The 24,107-nt window shown below is 44.3% G+C and overlaps 1 protein-coding gene across 2 annotated transcripts in view; it reads right to left on the reverse strand.

The window, feature by feature from the left end:
• Positions 1-22,043, reverse strand: part of LOC127624601 (55 kDa erythrocyte membrane protein-like) — a 37,349-nt gene extending 15,306 nt beyond the window's left edge. For both annotated transcript variants that reach the window (XM_052099387.1, XM_052099388.1), the window contains exon 1: positions 21,696-22,043. In XM_052099387.1, coding sequence (XP_051955347.1) covers positions 21,696-21,818 — 123 coding nt within the window. In that variant the 5' untranslated portion in view covers positions 21,819-22,043. The remainder of the gene's footprint in view (positions 1-21,695) is intronic.
• Between the last annotated feature and the right edge of the window lie 2,064 nt (positions 22,044-24,107).

Raw genomic sequence — 24,107 nt, forward strand, 5'->3', positions numbered from 1 at the left:
AGTTCAACACCACTGACTCAAGAAGTGGCAGGGAATTAACACCATCACGGACTACAAACGGAATAAAGACTCCGCCGTGAACACCGCTGCATCTCTCCCGGACGAACTTAATAAATTTTATGCTCGTTTCGAGGACAATTACACCGCCCTCGCGGAGAGAGCACTCGCGGCTGACGCTACAGAGGTTGGTTCACTCTCCGTCTCTGTTGTGGATGTAACCCGATCCTTCTGACGGGTGAACATCCGTAAAGCCGCGGGTCCAGATGTCATTCATCAGAGCGTGCTTCAAATTGACATTTTCAATCTGTCCCTCTCCCTGTCTGTAGTCCCCACATGCTTCAAAACATCAACCATTGTGCCTGTACCGAAGCAAGCCATAATCACTTGCTTAAATGACTGGCTTCCTGTTGCTCTGACCCCCATCATCAGCAAATGAGAGGTTAATCAGAGATCACATCTGCTCTGTGCTGCCCCCCTCTTTGGACCCATTGCAGTTTGCCTACCGCAACAACCGCTCCACTGATGATGCCATTGCATCTACACTACACACTGCTCTCTCCCATCTGGAAAAAAGGAACACATATGTGAGAATGCTGTTTGTAGACTACAGCTCAGCATTCAACACCATAGTGCCCTCCAAGCTTGATGAGAAACTCCGGGCTCTGGGCTTAAACAGCTCGCTGTGCAGCTGGATCCTGGATTTCCTGTCAGGCAGACGTCAGGTGGTTAGAATGGGCAGCAACATCTCCTCATTACTAACCCTCAACACTGGAGCCCCGCAGGGCTGTGTTCTCAGCCCACTCCTGTATTCCCTGTACACACATGACTGTGTGGTAACACATAGCTCCAATGCCATCATTAAGTTTGCTGATGATACGACGGTAGGTCTGATCACTGACAATGATGAAAGAGCCTACAGAGAGGAGGTGCACACTCTGACACGCCGGTGTCAGGAGCACAACCTCTCCCTCAACATCAGTAAAACCAAGGAGCTTGTAGTGGACTTCAGGAAGAAAGACAGAGAACACTGCCCCATCACCATCAATGGAGCACCGGTAGAGAGAGTCAGCAGTTTGAAGTTCCTCGGTGTCCACATTACTGAGGAACTCACATGGTCCGTCCACACTGAGGCCGTTGTGAAGAAGGCTCACCAGCGCCTCTTCTTCCTGAGACGGCTGAGGAAGTTTGGAATGAACCACAACATCCTCACACAGTTCTACACTAGCACTGTAGAGAGCATCCTAACTGGCTGCATCACCGCCTGGTACGGCAACAGCACCGCCCACAACTGCAAAGCCCTGCAAAGGGTGGTGCGAACTGCCAGAAACATCATCGGAGGTGAGCTTGCCTCCCTCCAGGACATCTATACCAGGCGGTGTGTGAAAAAAGCTTGGAGGATCATCAGAGACTCCAGCCACCTGAGTCATGGTCTCACTGCTACCATCAGGCAGTCGCAGCATCAGGACCCGCACCAGCTGACTACATGACAGCTTCTTTCCCCAAGCAGTCAGACTGTTGAACACTTGATCTATCAGGATCAATAATTAGCACTGCACTTCATTAATCTATAATCTCACACTGGACTGTCAACATATTCTCCTGAATACAACTACTTATATATATATTTCATATACTCTTTACTTATTGTATTGTATATTGTGTATTCTATATTGTGTGTATTGTTTACTGTACATTGTATATAATTATTGTGTTGTGTAAGTATGTGTACATTTGATATGTAAATTGTTTTGTGTAAGTATGTGTAAAGCGGACCAAGGAAGGGACGGGAACAGACGTCAGCTTAAGGGGTAAGCTTTATTTTTCAGCTTAATTAATTTAATTTTCTTCACACACACACACACACACACACACACACACACACGTATTCTCTGCCGTGTTGTCAGCCTCCGGATGCTCTGTGGCTGCTGGCTTTTATCCGCTCTCCTCACGCTACTGCAATTAGAGACAGGTGTTAGACATAATTTGGCTCAGGTGTGAGTGCCCTTACCGCTTTTCTCTCCCGGACGGGCGCTTGACCACGCCCCCGCTGCCACATACCCCCACCGCCCGACTCAGGCCGGGGCGTCATCCAGCCTGCCTACCACTCCCCCCCCCATTTCTGGAGAGGAAGTCAGCGGCAGCCATCTGCACCCCCGGTCTGTGGACCACCTTGAACTTAAAAGGCTGGAGGGCCAGATACCAACAGGTGATCCGGGCGTTAGTATCTTTCATGCGGTGGAGCCACTGCAGTGGGGCATGCTCCTCTCCCTCCACCACCTGCGAGAGTACGGCCCCCAGCCCTCTGTCTGAAGCATCCGTCTGCAATACAAAAGGGAGAGAGAAGTCAGGTGCATGCAAAAGCGGCCCCCCACAAAGTGCAGCTTTAATCTGTGTAAACGCCTGTTGGCACTGCTCTGACCATTGGACCGGATCTGCAGCCCCCTTTTTAGTGAGGTCAGTCAGCGGGCTGGTGATATCCGAATAGTTAGGCACAAATCTTCTGTAATAGCCAGCCAGCCCCAGGAACTGCCTCACCCCCTTTTTGGTCTTGGGTCTAGGGCAAGTCGCAATCGCCGCGGTCTTGTCAATTTGGGGACGCACCTGGCCATGACCCAAGTGGAACCCCAGATACCGTACCTCCACACGCCTAACCTAACTTTGGTTTGCCCTGAGCCCCGCCCGCCGCAGCGATCTCAGGACGGCCCTCAGATGTTGCATGTGCCGTTGCCAATCATTACTATAAATAATGATGTCGTCTAGATAGGCAGCGGCGTAAGCAGTATGCGGTCTGAGGATCCTATCCATGAGACGCTGAAACGTGGCCGGTGCCCCGAACAAACCAAAAGGAAGCGTCACGAATTGGTGTAATCCGAACGGCGTGGTGAAGGCCGTTTTTTCACGGGATATTGGTGTCAAGGGGATCTGCCAATAACCCTTCGTTAGATCCAAGGTCGAGTAAAATCGAGCCGTACCTAACCGATCGAGCAGTTCATCAACACGGGGCACTGGGTATGCGTCAAATTTAGACACCGCGTTGACTTTTCTATAATCCACACAGAATCGTACAGACACGTCGCTCTTGGGATTCTTCTATTACTCCCATCTCAAGCATCGCGTCCAATTCTTCTCGAACTACTTTCTTTTTATGTACGGGCAAGCGATAGGGGTGGCAACGTACCACCACGCCCGGCTCGGTCTCGATATGGTGATGTATGATGTTTGTGCGGCCCGGTAGAGGAGAAAACACGTCCGCAAACTCCAACAAGGAAACGGGATGTTGAGATTGCGGGCTTTGTTTACCTCCGTTCCGAGTTCCGCCCTCTCGGGAACTACCGTGGCCAATGTCACAGAGGCCGCCTCTTCTCTCCACAATTTCAGGAGGTTGAGGTGATATATTTGCCGCGCGCCCCCTCTATCGGTACGTTTAACCTCATAATCGAGATCCCCTACTCGTCGTGTGACCTCAAAAGGTCCTTGCCACTTGGCGAGTAATTTAGAGCTCGGTGTTGGGAGTAATACAAGCACTTTATCTCCCGGTGCAAATTCCCGTAGCTGAGCACCCCTGTCATACAGCCGGCGTTGGCGTTCTTGAGCCTGGAGCAAATTCTCCTGTGTTAATTTCCCCAGTGTGTGGAGTTTTGCTCTAAGATCAAGAACGTATTGAATTTCATTTTTACAATTGGAAGGTCCCTCCTCCCAAGCTTCGCGGATGACGTCGAGGACCCCGCGTGGGCGTCGCCCGTACAACAGCTCAAATGGGGAGAACCCCGTGGAGGCTTGCGGGACCTATCGTACTGCGAATAACAGAGGGTCCAGCCACTTATCCCAATTCCTAGCGTCTTCATGCACAAATTTACGAATCATATTTTTGAACGTCTTATTAAATCGTTCCACCAGTCCATCTGTCTGAGGATGGTATACACTAGTGCGAATCGACTTAAGGATTTCTTTCGGAACCCCCACCCGGGAGATTATCTTGAAGAGTGCCCCTGCAACACTACGTGCTGAGATGTTGCTCAAAGGCACTGCTTCCGGATATCGCGTTGCATAATCCATCAGGACTAACACAAAGCGATGTCCGCGTGCCGTTCGTGCCAATGGCCCGACGAGGTCCATTCCAATTCTTTCGAAGGGAACCTCGATCAATGGAAGGGGGCGCAATGGTGCTTTTGGGGTGGCCGGTGGGTTTACGAGTTGACATTCGCGGCACGCCGCACACCACCTGCGGACGTCGCCGCCAATGCCCGGCCAATAGAAACAGGCTATTAGACGGAGAAGTGTCTTTCTTTCCCCTAGGTGACCGGCCATAGGATTATAGTGAGCCGCCTGGAAAACCATTTCCCGGCGGCTTTGTGGAATCAACAATTGTGTCACTTCATCCTTTGTTTGAGCGTCCTGCGTCACTCTGTACAACCGATCTTTAATAAGCGAAAAATATGGGTATGCAATGGCGATGCCCGGCCGGAGCTGTTGACCATCAATTACTTTCACTTGGTCAAGAGCATGTTTAAGGGTTTCGTCCCGCGACTGCTCTATAGGGAAGTCCCCCTCAGGGAATTCCCTGAGAGGAGGGGCGGCCACCTCGCCCCTTCCCTCGTCATTCCGAGCAGCCGAGGACGGCCCCGGCTCCGCCGCCCCTGCCAAAGCATCGCACACCGCACACCTCTTTATGCAGGACCCATCCGCACAAATACCCTCTAGAATATCTTTGAAATTCGGCCAATCAGTACACAAGATTAGCGGATGGGTGAGGCGGGAACTAACCGCTGCCTCCACACTATGGTTTTTTCCCTGAATTTAATCGTCAAAGTCACCATGGGATACTTGTGAACATCCCCATGCACACACCTCACCCTCACCAGTTTAGCTAAACCCAAAGCCCCGGGTTGAATCAAGCGTTGGTGGATGGTGGTCTGGTTACAGCCGGTATCCAACAATGCTTGGTATGTACCCCCTTGGATCCTTACCGGAATACGGTACGCTCCAGCCCGATCGGGGGCAGCCTGCGGGAAGTCGGAGACCCGCACCACCGTCCCTATTTCCATCAGCGGACACTGATCCCGAAGTGGTCCGGTCTCCGCACCTCCAGCAGACCGGCCCAGGCACCACGGCCGCACCTGTGCTGGCGGGCGCCCCCACCTGAGGAGGAGAGCGGCTGAGGGATGGGGAAGGGGTAGGCGGTTTCTCCCACGGCCGGGAAGTTGGTCTCACAAATCCTCCACGCCTGCGGGGGGCAGGCACGGACCCTGGGGAGAGAGCAGAGCGAGAGGGAAGAGGGGAGGGGAAAAAACAGGGGAAGACACAGGGGAAGGGGAGAAAGAGAGAGATGGCTCATCCGCCCTTGGAATCGCCGCCATGTGGTCCTCCGCGAGTCGTACGGCTTCCTCCAGCGATGCCGGGCGGTGGCACTGGACCCACTCCGCCGTTCTCCTGGGCAGCCGTTACGCGAACTGCTCCAGCACCACCTGATCGATGACTTCCTCGACGTCGCGGTCCCCCGCGAGCAGCCACCGCCGACAGGCGTCCCGGAGCCGTTGAGCAAACGCGAACGGGCGATCGGACTTCTCTAGCTTCATGCTCCGGAAGAGTTGGCGATTCTTTTCCGGGCCCCGACCGACCCGTTGCAGTATGGCCCTCTTCAGGTCAGCATAAGCCAGGAGGTTTGTCGCCGGCAGTTGTTGCGCCGCGAGCTGGGCTTCCCCGGACAGGAGAGGGATTAGGCGGGCTGCCCACTGTTCGGGCGGCCAGCCCCAGATTTCTGCCGTCCGCTCGAACAAGTTGAGGAAGGCCTCAGGATCATCTGCTGCCCCCATCTTCTGTAACGTGGGCGGGGGTAGCGTAGCGTGGGTGTCCGGGGTCGCTGCTGGGGCCGACGCAGTCTCCTGGCTGAGGAGGCTCCGGATAGCGAGTCGGTCCTCTGCCTGAGCCCGCATGATCTCGAAGAAACGTCGATCTTGATCCTGCCGGAGCTCAAGCAGGGATTGTTGGTGGCCTTGATGGAGAGTAGCGAGGGACTGGAGGACTTCCGCCAGCTGGGAGGACTCTATGGGGCGACTCTGTTCCATAACTTGGAACACAAAAAAAAGGTGTTCCTTCAATTCCCGGGTTTCGGCACCAGTGTAAAGCGTACCAAGGAAGGGACGGGAACAGACATCAGCTTAAGGGGTAAGCTTTATTTTTCAGCTTAATTAATTTAATTTTCTTCACACACACACACACACACACACACGTATTCTCTGCTGTGTTGTCAGCCTCCGGATGCTCTGTGGCTGCTGGCTTTTATCCGCTCTCCTCACGCTACTGCAATTACAGACAGGTGTTAGACATAATTTAGCTCAGGTGTGAGCGCCCTTACCGCTTTTCTCTCCCGGACGGGCGCTTGACCACACCCCCGCTGCCACAGTATGTTGTTTACTGTAATTGGTATATGTCTCGTCACTGTCATGACTGCTATGTTGCTCGGAACTGCACAAAAGAATTTAACCTACTGTTGCACTTGTGTACATGATAGTGTGACAATAAAGTGATTTAATTTGATGTGAGTATTTATCAAATTAAGCTTTTTACAGTCTATAGATTCACCATATGAAAAGTTTTGTATGTATATAATTCACCAGATGAAGTTTATTGATAAGGAATTAAAAACAAAAATAAAAATCAGGGCAAAACAATTCTAATAAATTATTGTCAACTATCAGCATATTTTCTGAGAAATAGCTCCAAAAAGCAACTATCGGTACCGATTAATCAGTAAAACCGATATGTAGGTCTACCTCTAGTTCCAAACCCATATGACTTTCTTTATTTTATGGAACTCAATAGATGTTACAATGAGCTTGTTTACATGCACACCAATTTGTTGATATGTCCATTCAACTTATTTAAAAAATCTGACAAAGCAAAAAACAAAAATTAGTTTATATGAGATTTGAAACAATCGTGTTATTCTCTGCTTTTGATGTCAAATCATTTAGAGGCAAGCGCACAACAAGTGTGTACATTGTATAAGCCGGTACAAGTGCCAGTAAAGGTTTTTAGTTTACATGCAATGTGAAATCGGAGTAAGGGGAAGAACCTATCGAGTCGATCGGTTTATAATATACTGTATATACCAATACAGAAAAGTAATTTAATGCATTTACATGACAACATACCTTATTGGGCCAATTAAGTATAATCGGTGTAAGAACGTGCATGTAAACATGCTCACTGTAAGCAGAACTTTAGCCACTCTTACCTTTCATTATATCTTTTTTTCCATTCCGAGGATTTCAGTCCCTAACACATAACCACACATCTCCATTTGTGCCCCACAGAGGAAATATTTTTGAGTGAACTTACTCTTTAATGCTGTAAACACAAGTTGTCACTTCTAATAAATATAATAATATAACTGTCGGTATGTGCTGCTTGGCAAACCTCTCTGGGGAGCAAAAAACTTCTTTATGTTTCACACCAAGTTGGAAATACCAGCCTGATCTCATTATTATGTGTTGGTATTCGCACATAACATTTACACATATATTTCGGTATGTTTGAAAACACACTGAATTGTGCAATATGGATGTAATAACAGCATCTAAAACTTAAATGTTTTTAAAGTTTTAGAGACACATAAATACTCTCAAATCCTTTATAAATACATTTGTATATTTCCATTTGTACTATTTTATAGACATTTTAGTTTCCTTATCCCCACCCCATTTTCACACAGCTCTTTTCCATACTATAACAGTTCATAGTGACTTTGTCTGTCAAACTCCAAAAGTCTTTTGAAGCCATTCAATAGCTTTGTGTGAGGAACAGACTAAAACTACAGTAATTATTCGCTCTGAAAAACCTTAAGTAGGTCTATATGTTGTTTCATTGAGTAAATAACATTTTTTTTTTTAAGATTGAAGAGCTATATAGCTAGATATCAGTCTGTTCCACAAGCAAAGCTATTGTATTATTTCAATGGCCTGGAAGATGAGTCAAGGACTACTTTTATGGGGCTTGTTTTGTCCTTTTAGGAGCTCTGCTACTATTGTATGGAAAAGAGCAGCTCAGATGTTATGCAAAATATCTTCTTTTTTGTTCCACAGAAGAAAGAAAATCATATGGGCTTTAAATTAGCAAATTTGTGTGAACTTTTCCTTTAAATCATAAACTGAGGCTTTCATGATCCAAATCGGTTCAGAAGCATGTAACAAACCAGTTGATACCAAAGCTTGGAGACGAACAATCAGCAAAGCCTCCAGTGCACTCGCTGCCGACAGTGCTTCATAAGAAGGAAGTCACATAGGAAACAGCCAAACATCCTGACCAAAGGTTTTATGTCACGATTTGGCAGATAAAACATAAAAGCACACATCAGCTAAAGAGAGCTTACAGTACTAATGTGTGTACATGCAGAGAAACATGTTGACTATGGTCTTGTGAAATCAACACTTCAAGTGTAATTATTTCAATGCAGAATTCAATGCATATTCATCATTTCCCAGATCAGATTATTGATCGTAATAGAAGTAAGACAATCTCAGATCACTGCAACAGCCATAGCTTTGTATACAGTACTTCCTATTTTGGAATTTCACTGAATCAGGACTAACATGTGACAATGCAAGTCTTCAGCAGTTTTACTTCAGTCCGTTCTTCACCGCTGAACTCTGGCACAAAGAGGAACTGTATCAATTACCAAGACACCCCTCTGAAATGTTTGAAATCATTAATCAGGTACTACCTTCTGAAATAATTCTGAAATACAGCCCTTAAAACGGGGGCATACGAAGGATCCAAAATATGGAGGGGACACATAACAAACCCATCAGCCTGGGTCATGAACATTAATTAGATGATGTAACATTGGCCTAATAGTCCTAAATAATTTGCTTAAAGCAGGTGTGCACTGATGTGCGCTGATACCGAAATGCTATTATTTAGAACAATATCTGCCTATATTGAGTTTAGTTTGACTTGTTTTCAGCATCTCTAGTAATAGGTTTTTAGGACACTGTGTCAAGTTAAATGTATTTTGAAACTATGTAAATGCTCTGTTCGAGATCCCCGCATTCTATTGTTCTCAACAGCTGCCATCGTCAGTGTCTTTTCTTGCTGAGCTACCCAGGCCCCCAAATGAAGTATACTTTGAAAGGTTGAGCGTTCACGTCAAAACCGATGTACATCAATGTCGCCAATATCGCGATAATTTGAATGTGCTTTCATTTGGCCATTAAGTGTCATAAAGAGCACATCAGTAGACTAATTGCTCTATCCTTCAGGGCAGCACAATTTAAATAACATCAAAATGGCAATTAGTCATATGTGTTAATTAATCCACAAAATCTGCAATTTAAAGACAGATAAACAAGATCTGTGTGTGATTCTGAACAAACCAGTGACACGCTGATCTATGTGCACGCGCATGGCAGCGCTCTCAGATCAGTTCATGTGCATTGTGAAATCAAAATAATGAAGGTTTAAGCATTCGCGCAATTCCAAACATTAGTAACAGTTACAAGTTGTTATACAATTCTACAAATGCAGCAGAGAATAACAGAAAGTGAGGAGATTACAGCGTTTCATGAAATGCAGAACATTTTAAATTGTCACACACATTGCCTTTTCTGTGTCACAATAAAAGCTGCTTGTGAAGTTGAAGTAAATACTACAAAATAAAAGCCCCCAGGTGAAGATGAACTAAACAGGACAGAAATGTATTACCTTTGTATAATGCAAATCCAATAATCCAAATAACACTGATAATTCAGCATTATATTATATAAATAAACCTGACGTGTCTCACAGTAAAAAAAAATTTTATTATGCAATGTTCAACTGGGGTTTCAAAAATAAGTCAGTGAAGTAGCTTTTCACAGTAAAAACGTTTGAAGGTAAATAATGCTTTTGATTAAACTACTATGTATCATTGTGTATGAAATGTCTTTAAAATATTTAATCTACTTGGCTACAATGGCTGTTTGGATGAAATTATGTTTCCTCTGATAGAAAAAAACTAAATAAAAAATAAAAAAAACACTTTAGAGCCAATTTAGAGCAAATACAAAATTATCAAGATATATATCGAATATCGTCAATAGGATGAAAAATATCAAGATATAATTTTTTAGACATATCGCCCAGGCCTAGGCTTAACATAAATATTAGTAAACTTTGTAGTGTCTATTGTAGTGCCAATTGTTGCTCACAAGGACAATTCCATATATTATTCCACAAAAATGACTGATGTACATAAATAACCTGTAATACACTTCCCTCATCTTGTATTCTTTCTTCTGTGGTACACAAAAGTTACTCTCCTATTAAAATCATGCTTGAGTTTAGGGTATGGGTAAGTCTATAGACTTTATGGTTAAGTTTAGGTTTAGGTTAGGGGATACAATTATAACAATGCTCGTTTCAAATCCTGATGTTTCTCTTTCTTTTGTGGTACACAACAGTAATTTTTCTATTAAAATAGGATTAGGAGTTAGACAAAAATTCTTAATGCATACGTTGGTTCATTTATTTTTCCCTTTGGGAGTAAAAGCCGTACAGTTTTGTTTCCTAAAATTTTGCCATCATGTACTATTATTATGACTTGTCATGATATCAGATTGTGAAATTCTTGAAAACATGAATTATTATTTCTTAGAATGAATACAGTCCAGAAGAATACTTGTTTTAAAAAATATTGTTAATACCTAAAAAAGAAAAATTAAAGACGTATATCTAACAGTTTACCATTACCAACATGAAAGGAGCCATTATGTTGTCATGTGACAACAAACTAAAAACAGAAAATGACATCACATAGAAGACCCTTGTATACCCTCATGAATGCATCAAGGTCAGTAAGTCTCTTAAAATACCATATAAAATACAAGTCAATCAATCAATTTTTAATCAAATTAATTAAAGGCTATCGTTTGGTTACGTATGTAACCTCCGTTCCCCGAGGGAGGGAACGACACGTTGTGTCGGAGAAGCGACACTAGGGGTCTCTCTTGAGTGCCGATATTCACCTCTGACCTATTGAAAAGGGCCAATGAGAATTGGCAGTCAGTATTTGCATACCCCGCATACGGGTATTTAAGCAGGGCAAATACGGAAGTTTAGTCAGGATTTTTCTGAAGAGCCGGAAATGGTCCGGCCACAACAGTGGCTCGGTTCAGCGACATGTCGGAGGAAAGACACAACGTGTCATTCCCTCCCTCGGGGAACGGAGGTTACATACGTAACCAAACGTTCCCCTTCTGTCGCTCTCTCCACGTTGTGTCGGAGAAGCGACACTAGAGGACCCATTCCAATCTTGCCATGTGCTGAACCGTGTACGTGAACTGCCGATACAGAGGCGGGCAGGGATTCATCCAGTGCCGCGCATCGCCTGTACCTGGCTGCACGTACTCTTCCCCAATGCCCCATACTGAACATCGGGATCCTTCTAGTTACCCTGAGAGGGGAACAAGGCGATGTTTGCCAACATTGAACGGGCCAGCCTGGCTGGGCCTCTTTCTCTCTATGTTTCTCGCGATAGAGCAATCACGGCCGGGCCTTTACACGCATATAGGGAAGGGGTCTTACCCAGACCCTGCGGAGACCACACCTGCCCTTTTTCTTGGGGAGGAAAAGTGGTAGACACGCCACACGGCCGCCTTAGGGCTCGTGTGGAAAGTATGGTGCGGTGGTAGATCCAGCCTCGCAAGGGGGAGTTGCTACAGCACGGCGACCGGGCAGCTGTAACTGCCTAAGGGAGACACGGGGTCCGCTCGTAAGGGGACAGAACCGTGGAATTACACACAGGGGGAGTCTAGCAGGAGGCCTTACCTGTGGAGCACCTATACCAGTACAGGGTAGCCATCAGGGTACCCGCAGTGGCTTGGGTCGGCGAGTTCCTCCGCTGAACCGCGGACCCTGAGGGCTGGGGAGGAATCGACCAGGGTCCCGACTCGAAGTGGGGCGCCCTGGGAAAAAAGGCGCACTACTTAACCTTGCTGGGCGCAAGCGATCCACCCGGCCGGTCAGGCTACGTGTTACCAAGTTCTACGGGCTCGGACCTGACAAAACACGAGACGCAACCGACTCAACGCGGAGGTTGTAAAACCTCGCGAAGGTGTTGGGTGTTGCCCAACCCGCGGCTCTACAGATGTCTGCTAGGGAGGTGCCCTTGGCCAGTGCCCACGAGGACGCAACACCCCTTGCTGAGTGAGCTCGGACCCGCAAGGGTAGGGGCACGGCCTGGGTGTGATAAGCCAGTGTGATGGCATCAACAACCCAGTGGGCGAGCCTCTGTTTGGAGACGGCATTCCCTTTCTGCCGTCCCCCAAAGCAGACAAAGAGCTGCTCAGAGCGTCTGGTGCTCTGTGTGCGGTCCAGGTAAATGCGCAGGGCGCGCACTGGACATAGCAACGAAAGGGCTGGGTCTGCCTCCTCCCGGGGTCTTAGGATCACAGGCGTATCCGCCGGACCGTACTCCAGGCAAGTGTCGCTGACAGAGAACGCTTGCAGGTCCCCGACCCTCTTGATAGAGGCGAGCGCAATCAGCAGGGCCGTCTTAAGAGAGAGGGCCCTGAGTCCAATTGATTCAAGCGGCTCGAAGGGAGGTCTCTGGAGTCCTGCCAAGACTACCGAGAGATCCCAGGAGGGAACTAGGCCTGGCCGGGAGAGATTCAACCTCCGGGCGCCTCTCAGGAACCTGAGGATCAGGTCGTGCTTACCCAAAGACTTGCCGCCTACAGGGTCATGGTGGGCGGCAATGGCGGCAACATACACCTTGAGGGTGGACGGGACAGCCTCCTGTCCAGCCTCTCCTGTATGAACAGGAGCACTGACTTGATCACGCGATCTCTGCGGGTCTTCATTTCGGAAGAACACCAATCTGCGAACAAGCGCCACTTTAGGGCGTAAAGGTGCCTGGTAGAGGGGCTCTGGCTTGGTTGATTGTATTCACAACGGTCGCGGTAAGCCGGCTAGCTCTTCCGCGATCCCATCCAGGGACTAGACGTGGAGGTTCCAGAGGTCTGGGCGCGGGTGCCTGAGCGTGCCCCGCCCCTGAGAGAGGAGGTCCTTTCTCAGGGAATTCGCCAGGGAGGAGCTGTCGCGAGAAGCCTGAGTTCCGAGAACCAAGTCCGAGTGGGCCAGTAGGGGGCCACTAGCGTGACTTGCTCCTCGTCCTCCCTGACCTTGCACAGCACCGGCGCAAGAAGGCTCACTGGGGAAAATGCGTACTTGCGCAGCCCCGAGGGCCAGCTGTGTGCCAGCGCGTCTGTCCCGAGGCGAGCCTCTGTTAGGGCGTACCAGAGCGGGCAGTGGGAGGTTTCCTGGGAGGCGAACAGGTCTACCTGGGCCTTGCCAAACCGTTCCCCAAATCAGCTGGACCGACTGGGGGTGAAGCCTCCACTCCACTTGTCGTGATAGCGCGTCCGCTACGATGTTGAGCTTGCCGGGGATGTGAGTGGCACGCAGCGACTTGAGTCGCTGCTGGCTCCATAGGAGGAGATGGCGGGCAAGTTTTGACATGTGGCGGGAGCGTACGCCGCCTTGGCGATTCATGTACGCCACCACCGTGGTGCTGTCCGATCTCACGAGGACGTGTTTGTCCCGAACTAACGGGAGGAACTTCCTGAGAGAAAGAAGGACGTCAGCAACTCCAGGCAGTTGATGTGCCAACGCAGCGGGGCCCCTTTCCAACGGCCCGCTGCTGCGTGCCCGCTGCACACGGCACCCCACCCAGACCGGGAGGCGTCGTTTGTGACCAGAACGCGTCGGGACACCTGCTGCAGGGGCACTCCTGCCCATAAAAAGCAGAGGTCTGTCCAGGGTCGGAGTGTTTTGAGGCAGGCGGGGGTGATCCTTACCCGATGCGTGCCGTGGTGCCATGCTTGTCTCGGGACTCGAGTCTGGAGCCAGTGCTGGAGTGGTCTCATATGCATCAACCCCAGCGGCGCGACTGCCGCGGAGGACGCCATATGCCCCAGGAGCCTCTGGAAAAGTTTTAGAGGGACCACTGTGCCTGGCTTGAAGGAAGCAAGGCAATCCAGCACCGACTGAGCACGCTCGCTCGTGAGACGTGCTGTCATTGAGACTGAGTCTAACTCCAGCCCGAGAAAAGAGATGCTCTGAACCGGAGTGAGCTTGCTCTTTTCCCAGTTAACCTGAAGCCCCAAGCGGCTGAGGTGCCGGAGCACCTGGTCTCTGTGTGTGCATAGTAACTCTCGAGAGTGTGCTAAGATAAGCCAGTCGTCAAGGTAGACAGACCATCGGCTCCGAAGAAATTTTCTGACTAAACTTCCGTATTTGCCCCGCTTAAATACCCGTATGCGGGGGCGGGGTATGCAAATACTGACTGCCAACTCTCATTGGCCCTTTTCAATAGGTCAGAGGTGACTATCGGCGCTCAAGAGAGACCCCTAGTGTCGTTTCTCCGACACAACGTGGAGAGAGCGACAGAAGGGGAACAAATGCATTATCAAATTAATCACAATTACTCGCACATATCCACATTTTCATAGAAAGGCCCCCAAATAAATATGATTCAATATGTAAATACTTAAAAAATAGTATATAATAAATATGTATGATAATTCAGATAAAATATTCATTAAATTATTATGGCACACAAGTTATACATTGATTAAGCAATACAAAATTTGCTTTAGAATGCAATAAAAAGTTTATTTCCATATTATTGAGCATAAGCCTGCCATTGGCATACAGTACACAGCAATCCAATCTGCAGTTGAATTCATCAATCTGTCTGAGATATATTTATTATAAGAGCTTTCCACGTGTTTGTTTATGCGTCAGACGAATGCTTTTAGAGCATCTCATTTTGAATGTGTCACATCCTAAACAGAGTTTTTAGGTCGCTATGTCAAGTTAAACAGTCTGAAACTTAAAAACACATCGAGATTTCTGCATTCAGAATTGTGCTCCTTCCAAGAATGCGTTCTCATCTTATGCTCTCTGCTGTTTTGTTGCCTGTACAGCTGCTGGAGTTGTGCTTACCACCCCCTGCTGACTGAGACTTGTAAAAACATTAAGGTGGTACTTAAAGCTTGAATACATTTGATGGAAGGAAGATTCCTAATTGTAGTCTGGGGGCATGATTATTTGAACATAATTTTTTTTAGCCTATTATTTTTATATAATAATCACACTAAATTAACACGTTTAATTGACAGCTCTACTTTGTTGGTTTAGCTTTACATTATGTTACACATTGTGGTCAATCTAATTTCTTTCAAAAGTGTAAGCACCATATATCACATGCATCCACATTGTCAATAGGCAGACTATCAAGTTTTATTCTCACTGCATAATTTAGCATAGATGCCAGCACCTTCATAAAACACTTTTTAAAGGAGCATCTTGAAAATAATGTTAAAAAAAATCTACTTCATACATTACATCCAAGAATACATCAGAATCCTTCTTCAGAATAATATTTGCTGACAGGGGTGTTCATTTGACTCAGTAATGTGGATGCTGGCTTGCTGGCAGCCGCTCACTCTTAGTCATAGACTATGACGCTTCACTAGTCAGGCTGAAGAGCACAAGCATTCTATTAATAGAAGCCATAATTTCCTCTGCAGATAAAAGTGGGAAGTATGGAAAACCATTTGGAGCTGCTTGTATAAAACACTGTGTCCCTGGCATTTTGTTTGCTTTAGATAAAAAGGTTAAAGCTACCCTTTTCAGATAAGGCTGGATTGTATTTTAAAAAAATCTGTGCCGAGTTTGTTGTGCACTTATGTGTAGCTGGTCCTCATTGAAGAGATTACCTTTTCAGATGTGCTTATTATCAGAAAATTAAATCTTGTAGAGCGGAGGAGGGCGGGGCCGGGATGGAACCATGCACACCCAGTCCCTAATCAGCCTGATGGGGGCGCGCGAGTGATAAAGGCGGCCAGTGATGATGGTTCGAGAGAGAGGGAGAATGACGTGCAGCTACTCTGTGTTCATGTTTGTGTGTTTTTGGTTCAGTTTTTCATTAAACTATTATTTATATTGCCAAGCCGGTTCTCGCCCTCCTACTTTCCCTTAATCCGCTTTAGATCGGTGCCAGAACCCGGGAAGGAGGAGGGATGCCTGTCGCAGAGTCCACGACCATGCTGTCCACCCAGGGGAGCACCGCTGCCATCCGCCGGGGGACGGAGTAAACTTGTGGACAGCGGCAGAGGGGTGGGGGGGTGTACGTCATGCCGGGGGCTCCCTGGCCTGAGGCAACGCCGGGAGGATTGTAGAGCGGAGGAGGGCGGGGCCGGGCTGGAACAATGCATGCCCGGTCCCCAATCAGCCTGATGGGGGCGAGCGAGGGATAAAGGCGGCTGGTGATGACGGTTTGAGAGAGAGAGAGAGAATGACAGCTGCTCTGTGTTTATGTTTGTGTGTTTTTGGTTCAGTTTTTCATTAAACTATTATTTATTTTGCCAATCCGGTTCTCGCCTCCTCCTTTCCATTAACCCTGTTTACAAACCTAAACCTAACCATAAAGTCTAAGCCCTTACCCAAACCCTTAATCTAACCATAATTTTAATACATTTAATAAAATGTTTGTACTGTGCAAGAACGATTACAAGACATAACATGTTTTTGACATACATCAGTCATTTGTATTGCATGATTAAATTTAGAATGAGTAACCAAATTTGTTCATTGAAGTTTCCTTTCTTAAAATAATATATTGGATAGGAGCTATAATTTCAAGCATTGTACTGATTTGAAATTCTGTTTGTTGATTGGTCGGTCTCTATGGGAATAAAAGTTACAATTGTACAACATCTCATACAAATTATAAATTATTGCATTTTTTTTTCTTTTATAAATGATTAGATCTGAACACAAAAATAGGGGATACAAATAAAAAACATAAAATTATCAAACTTAGCCAACATTTAAGAAAGGGGGTAAGTGGAATATTTTTTGACCAGATTGGGGCCCAGAGAGGGGCATTAAATATCAACTTCTGACTTAAGTGCAGGGAAAAAAAACAATCCTTTTGTTTTCTATATAATTTTCACATACCAAAATGTCATAGTGTATGAGTAGTTTCAGTGGGTCCCCCTCAGATCACTAGACAACACTGGCTACTTTGACCACGCAAATATTGTATGACTTCTTGTGACAAAAACCAAGTTAACGAGTCTATTGTGCCTTCTGCCACTAATCCCATCTTCCCTACAGAGCACATTTGTCAGAACATCAGAGGCTTGAGGAGTTTATCTGAGAGAACATAAAGTCGTGGACTGGCCTTGATCATTAACCTCTTCACGTGCTAGACCTTCACAACTGGATATACCATTCCCATGTCTGTGATCATCAAAGAGGGATTTCAAACTATTACCAGCACTGTTGGTGACAAAGAAAAAGTTCAAACGGTTAATAATATTAAGTTACTGGAGCAGCGAGATTGTAGATGATTGAGGTGATTAGTTATTTGGCAAGTATTCTATGAATTCGGAACATTTCTCACTGTCAACGATGATTGACTGTTTAAATTATTTACAGTTCAAATGAGTGTGATTGTGCTATTTATTTTACAAGCTGTAATAAATATCTCTGCCAAAAATCTCAAATGGGATTTATCCTAGACAGCAATGAGATTGAATCTACTGGAGATTTTTGCTTTTAGTCTCCTTCTTAGATTTTTAGTCCAAGCGGTCTCTCGCGTGACGTATTCTCGCTGCTATGATACCGAAGTAATCTCACATTCTCCACTTGGTGGAAACATCCAGGAAAAGCACACAAATACACCATTGTGAGTAAAGAAAAAGATAAATACAGCTCTAAATCAAAACCAACGAAGCTACTGTACAGCATTCCCTCTCACTTGTAAACAGCGCTGCTTTTCCGGCTGTGACACACGTGAATCAGTTCTCACATTTTCAAAAGCCAATGCAATTACATCACGCACATACAGCTGCTGACCGGAATCATAATTTTGAGTTAAAAAATGTATTAGTACTTAAATATTTATCTTTTTCACACCAAAAGCAATTGTGTTGCTTTAGAAGACGGCTGGAGTCGTATGGATGACATTTATGCTGACTGTCTGTGATTTTTGAAGCTTCACAAGAGAAATCTCCATTCACTTGCATTTTAAGCACCTACAGAGTGAAGATATTTGTCAAATTTTCTTCAAATGTGTTCTGTTGAAGAAAGAAAGTCATACACACCTGGGATATCATGAGGGTGAGTAAATATTGAGAGAATTTTCATTTTTGGGTGAACTATCATTTTAAGGCTTCATAAAGTCTGGAGGTATGCGTTGTTGACATTTGTTTAACAGTTCGATACGCCAGTAATCGAAACCCAAAATCCCTTTTCAGTAATTCAACACATGCAAAAGAGGTCTTACAAATCTGATTCGAACTTGGTTAGTTCCGTCAAAACACAATTTTTTACAGTGGGAATTGGTCAGTTTTTCAAATGTGGGCGAGTTAGGGGCATCTGCGCTATTTTTTCTAGACACGTGGTGGACGGACATCTTTGAATGTTGCGTTGAATCTCACTAATTTTACTTTCAGCATTTCCCATTCCAAAAAACATTCTTTATCCCTGGGTCCCGAAGGAAAAACGATTAACCTTTCATGAAACCTCGTTGTAAAAACAATGTTAAAAATGGTAACTGTGCAAGTCCCAATTCTAAAGGGGTTCATTAATGGCTAAAAAGTCATTTACAAATGCATTATAAATAATTTGGATATCATAACAACTCAAACAATACTTGAAAAACAATAAGCATTTTAATTTACATGATATAAATGCATATTAAATACACATTCATTTTTATATGAATCAGAAATATAAAATAGCTTAGCTAATCATTTATGTCACAATGCCCCCAAAAAAGACTATTATCCACCTTTTTCCTGACTTCTCCATGGGTGGCGCCATTAGGGCAAACTACATCCTCTCGGATGCTCCGCACTTCAGCTTAGTTGTTGTTATTGTACGCTAGAGCTAGACAAATGTTGCAGGTGATCATCGGGGGCTCTTGAGGAATATGTGCTATTAGAGGATGTTATAACAACTACAGGTGGCTTACAAATTAGTTGGAAAATGTATATTAAAACAATAAACCCACCCAAAATCTGTCAGTACCTGAAACTTTGAGTCGCACCAAATGCAATAAGCAGAGGTTGCATTAAAGGGCACCTATTATGGCATTTCAAATGTTCCTAATATTGTTTTGGGAGTCCCCAACAACAGTTTTACATGCATGCAATGACAAAAAACACTTTTGTTGTCTTATAATATGCATTTATGTTTACCTGATTTGCTCAACGACTCCCAAATGATTCGTTCAATGACTCATTTTTCCAAACCCCTCCTTTGCGTGACGCTAATCTGCGGTGATTGGTCAGATGACCCAGTCAGTTGTGATTGGTATACTCTGTGCAGAGATTGTCGGAAACGGAACGCCCATCACCGCTTTGTAGTAAAAAAATCTAAATCAGAGAAGGAATTTGAGTTGATTTATGTTAGCGATCATAGCCCAAAGTTCGGTGGTAAACACCCAATCAGTTATTGTTTGCGTTAGCCCAACGCATAAACATATTGGTAAAGCACTGCATTACTACAAGTTATTGCTCTATTCTTTATGACAACTCCAATAACATCGACAAACATTTCACATATTTCAAAAAAATTGACATTGGAGACCTAGAAGCTGCGCTGAGCGTAACTTACACAACACACACAAATACTTATTAAGCATGCTAAAAACACATAAAAGCAACAATTATTAATAATACTTACAGGTTGTGATTCGGAGGAGGAAGCTGATCCAAATAAACTTGGTACTGAACCTTCCTTCAGTATCAACCGCTCGCTGAATCCACACTTGAAAGCATTCATGTTCAGTAAAGCAATCGTCATTAAAATGACGCGAACACAGCACAAGGTTCGGGCTATACTTGTGTGGTATAGTTGTAAATATAAACTCTAGCCACTGATTCTTCACATGCTCATCACTGGGCAGTGAAAAAAAGGTCGCTTTTGATATGCACTTCAGAACACAGCGTCTTGTTGTCGACATGATGTTTTCAAGTTTTCCCTGGTGTTTGCACGCGCAATGAGTGGGCGCGGCCATTTTGATCATTTTTCGTCTTGACGTCACAACGAAAAGGAAAATGACTCGTTGGAAAATCGATTCATTACACTGACTCAGAGTCGACTCCTACTTTTGAGAGACAATAACTTTTTTTACGGTGAACTTTCATACCTAAAACTTTGCAGGATGTTTTTGTTCACTTAAGTCTATGTTACACACTACATGAAAGGTAATTTTCAAAATTCCATAATAGGTGCCCTTTAACATAATTCTCCATCATTTGCCAATTTTTTTAAACACTGACAGATAATTCCAAATGATATGTCCCTCAAATCTGCTGATTTTTAAATGAAACCTAGGGAGACCACATGTCCTCTTTTTTGGACCTTAAAAAGTATCTGGTCAGATTCAGATTCCCATATTTGTCTGTTTTCAAATTGAAGTGCTTTCTACCATAGTCATCATACATTGTGCGTGCAACAAGAATCCCAGTGAAATGTGTAAATGTGTGTGATTGTGTACTTATTTATTCAGCGATTGCCACCGAAAGCATCCACAGATTTTAGTGAGAAAGGGATTTACATTAAATAAACAGGGAGTGTTCCATTGTTTCTGACTGTCATTAGTGATTATTTCAATGCTTGGAAATTTGAGTAAGTTGCGAACCGGAATATTTAGCATCCGTGTTCAGTGTATGCACTAAGCATAATGGGTAATTACGCTGCCCGTGTAAATAGTGGATAGGTAGATTAACAGGAATTATAATTTTTGCTACAGTCCTCTTTGACTGTGTAATGTTGGAAACTCCTTAATAAATGCTTCAAATGTGTCCACATAACATTAAGGTACATTTTCATAGGTTACTAATGTTGAAGAAGTGTTATTAAGCATTTATAACATGTGAGGTAAAATGACTCTAAAATGAGGTATTGCGTGATGTTATAACTGCATACCAATGATTTATAATGCATTTATAAAATCAATTATTAGTAATTCATTAACACCTTTATAAATCCTGAACAAAGTGAATGTGACGTGTTACCCAAAAATGATAATTAAATGAAGCATAAGTGGAAACTCCAGTACATGAGCTATGAAAGAGCAACCTTAGCAATAATATTTATTTTCTCTGGAAGGTCAACTATAATTGTTGCATAAACATAAATCAGTGTTCATCTTATCAAATTACCAGAGTATGACAACAGCAAAAAGTACATAGATACCGTTTTTTTTATTGTTCAATTATTTCTAGTCAAATAAGACTACCACCACTAAATAAAAATGAAATAAAATGCGTTCGCAGCTGTCCTTATGACGTCACGACTCGACACGATATACTAATTTGCTATATAATGCCTTGCATTTATGTATGTCATACACATTGCTGACAGAATTACTGGTAATCATTGATGTAAACAATCTGAACGGAAATGTGAAGAGGAAAGTTGTGGTGAGCAGCAGTGAGATGCTGATCTCAAACCGGGTTGCACCAGTACAGACCAGCACATCATCCCCATTTCAGGAACTCCTGAAGCTGATAAAACTGTCGATAGACACTATCAACATCTGAACACCGCGTGTTAATGCTGAGATAAGGAATCGAGGAAAAACAACCGCTCGTTGTTTTCTGTAATCATAACATCAGCGTGAGTCCTCTTACCTTGTCTGACTTGGGTTTATTCTGCAGCAGCTGTTCCAGATAGAGATCAGAGAGAGCCGTGCGCGAGCTGTTGACACGCTCGAGGGTGACAGCGGGTTCGTTTTTATTGGAATTTAATGTCATGTTTCACAGTTAGAGGGGGTGGGGATAAGAAAAAGAACAATTATCGGGTTTAATCAGTTCAAGGTCCGAAAGGGGCAGGTCCGGAGAACGATGCGGAGTGATAAGAAATCTCAAGGTAAAGCTTTTAGTCGAAGTCCGGAGTTTGCGCTAGAGACAAGACACAGCTGACAAAGCACATAAACAAGAGTGCGAGGAGGGGGCTGGAGCACCGCAGCTTCCCTTATGAGTGCGCACTTACGTTGTTACTATCGCTGAAAATCGTAGGTGGGACCTACAGTACAAGGGGAATTGCAATTCCTACTATGGCGACGTTTACTCTCATGAATATTAATCACGTAACGCCACACGCAACGCAATATTCCTAACTGATTGGCCGAAGGAAGACGGGATACTAGACAGCTGGCGAATAAATCAAAACTGCTCTGGAGAAGGCGACAACGTGTCAGATAAAAACAGGAAATATTCATGAGCAAAGTCTTCGTCTTAGTAGGATTCGAAAATGTACAACAGACAACGGAAAAATGGTCCGTGTATCATCCGATCATTCGATTATTCCATTTAATCTGGCAAACCAAAAACGAAATAACGAATCAATGTTTTGTTTTTCTGTTTTTCTGTATGAATCAAATATGAAAATTTTCGTTCGTTTGATTGCTTTCAGCTCGAAACGGGAAATACAATAAACAAGAAAACCAAAACGAAATAATGGGTCGAATATACGTTGTCTTTATTTTTCTTTATTTGTTTTCCTATTTCCCACGGTGGAATCAATTCTGTTTCGCGCATGCGCAGTGGATAGTTTCAAAGGAGTAGGTCGCTGAGCGCCAAAAGCGTAGGGTTCGGTCCCAGTTGGTCAAACTTTCCAGTTCAAATGGCACTCGAACCATACATGTCTTTTATTGAGGACATGTTTATGAATGGAATGCCATATCATGAGATCTCAGTAAAGATGCAAGAAATGGGTGTCCAGCGTGGAAGCTCTGAGATCAGCATCCGGAGACTACTTGCCAAGCATAATATGCGGAGAAAAGGACACACTTCTGATTCAGACCTTGACATTGCTGTCTCTCGAGCAATAAATGAGGTAACGTTACGTGATATAAAAAAAGTAAAACATGTTGCATACTAAACTAGGGTGACCAACAGTCCTGTTTTCCCAGGACATGTCCTGTTTTCACGTCCTGTCCTGGCCGTCCTGGCTGTTTTTTATAAAGTGATGAAAATGTCCTGGTTTTCAAAAAACTGCTGGGAAAGATCAGCTCTACAGCCAAATATAGATGGGCAAACAAGGAGGATGAGGAAGAAAAACAGGATAAAGAGGAAGAAAACTAAAGATATAAATATATTTTGTTAGTTCGTTTTTGTAAGTTTGTGAGAGCTATTTTTGTTCAATTTGGAGGTATTTCTTTTAGTCATTTATTATTTATATATTTATTTTTCTAATACAGAAGAGACATTATTTCATTCATTATTTTTGAAACCTGTCATGATAAAACATGTTGAGTAACCTCTGAGAAGCCTATCTGAATTTGTGTCTTGTAATATAACAATTTTCTATCCATACAGAGGAGGCATAGCCTACTTTAAATGTATTGAAATTAATAAGGCATCTTTGAGTAAACTTCGAGTATCATTTGAGTATCTGTTTGCCGGGCCGAGTGTCCTGGTATTTGGTAATCAAAATATGGTCACCCATACTAGACCTATCACTAGTCTACGTGATACGCAGTTAGCCTATACGATATATACCCACAAGGAACGGTCAGATATTTTCGTATACCCACTTAAAATAGTGAGCTGATACGTAACAACATTGTTTTTTTGCAACAGAACAACAGAACTTTCACGCGTTCATTCATAAATTCACCCCGTCTGGGTTGCGAAGCACTGAACTGACGTTTTCGGCTTCGTGTGTGTGTGTGTGTGTGTGTGTGTGTGTGTAGTAGTAGTACTAGTAGTAGAAGAAGAAGAAGAAGAAGAAGTAGTAGTAACAGTTCCTGGAAGCTTGCTCATTCAGCTGATACAGTACATAACCTCAGTTTGACAATGGTTTTGGACGATAAATGTGCTTGAGATGATGTGGACACTTTTTGTGTCCTCACTGTTAATAATATTCCATAATGAATGAGTGTTGGTGACATAACTGCACATAGGCCTATGTTCATTGTTACTGCTACTGATAAGCCTCAGCTTTCAATTATTGTTAATAATAGTTGCAACTTGCACTCTTAAATGTGCAATGAAAATTGCCAGCTGATAAAATCTGTGCTCCAGGGACCAGATTCATAA

The sequence above is a fragment of the Xyrauchen texanus genome, chromosome 31 (genome assembly GCF_025860055.1).
Source record: "Xyrauchen texanus isolate HMW12.3.18 chromosome 31, RBS_HiC_50CHRs, whole genome shotgun sequence".
In the NCBI taxonomy this organism is placed as follows: domain Eukaryota; kingdom Metazoa; phylum Chordata; class Actinopteri; order Cypriniformes; family Catostomidae; genus Xyrauchen; species Xyrauchen texanus.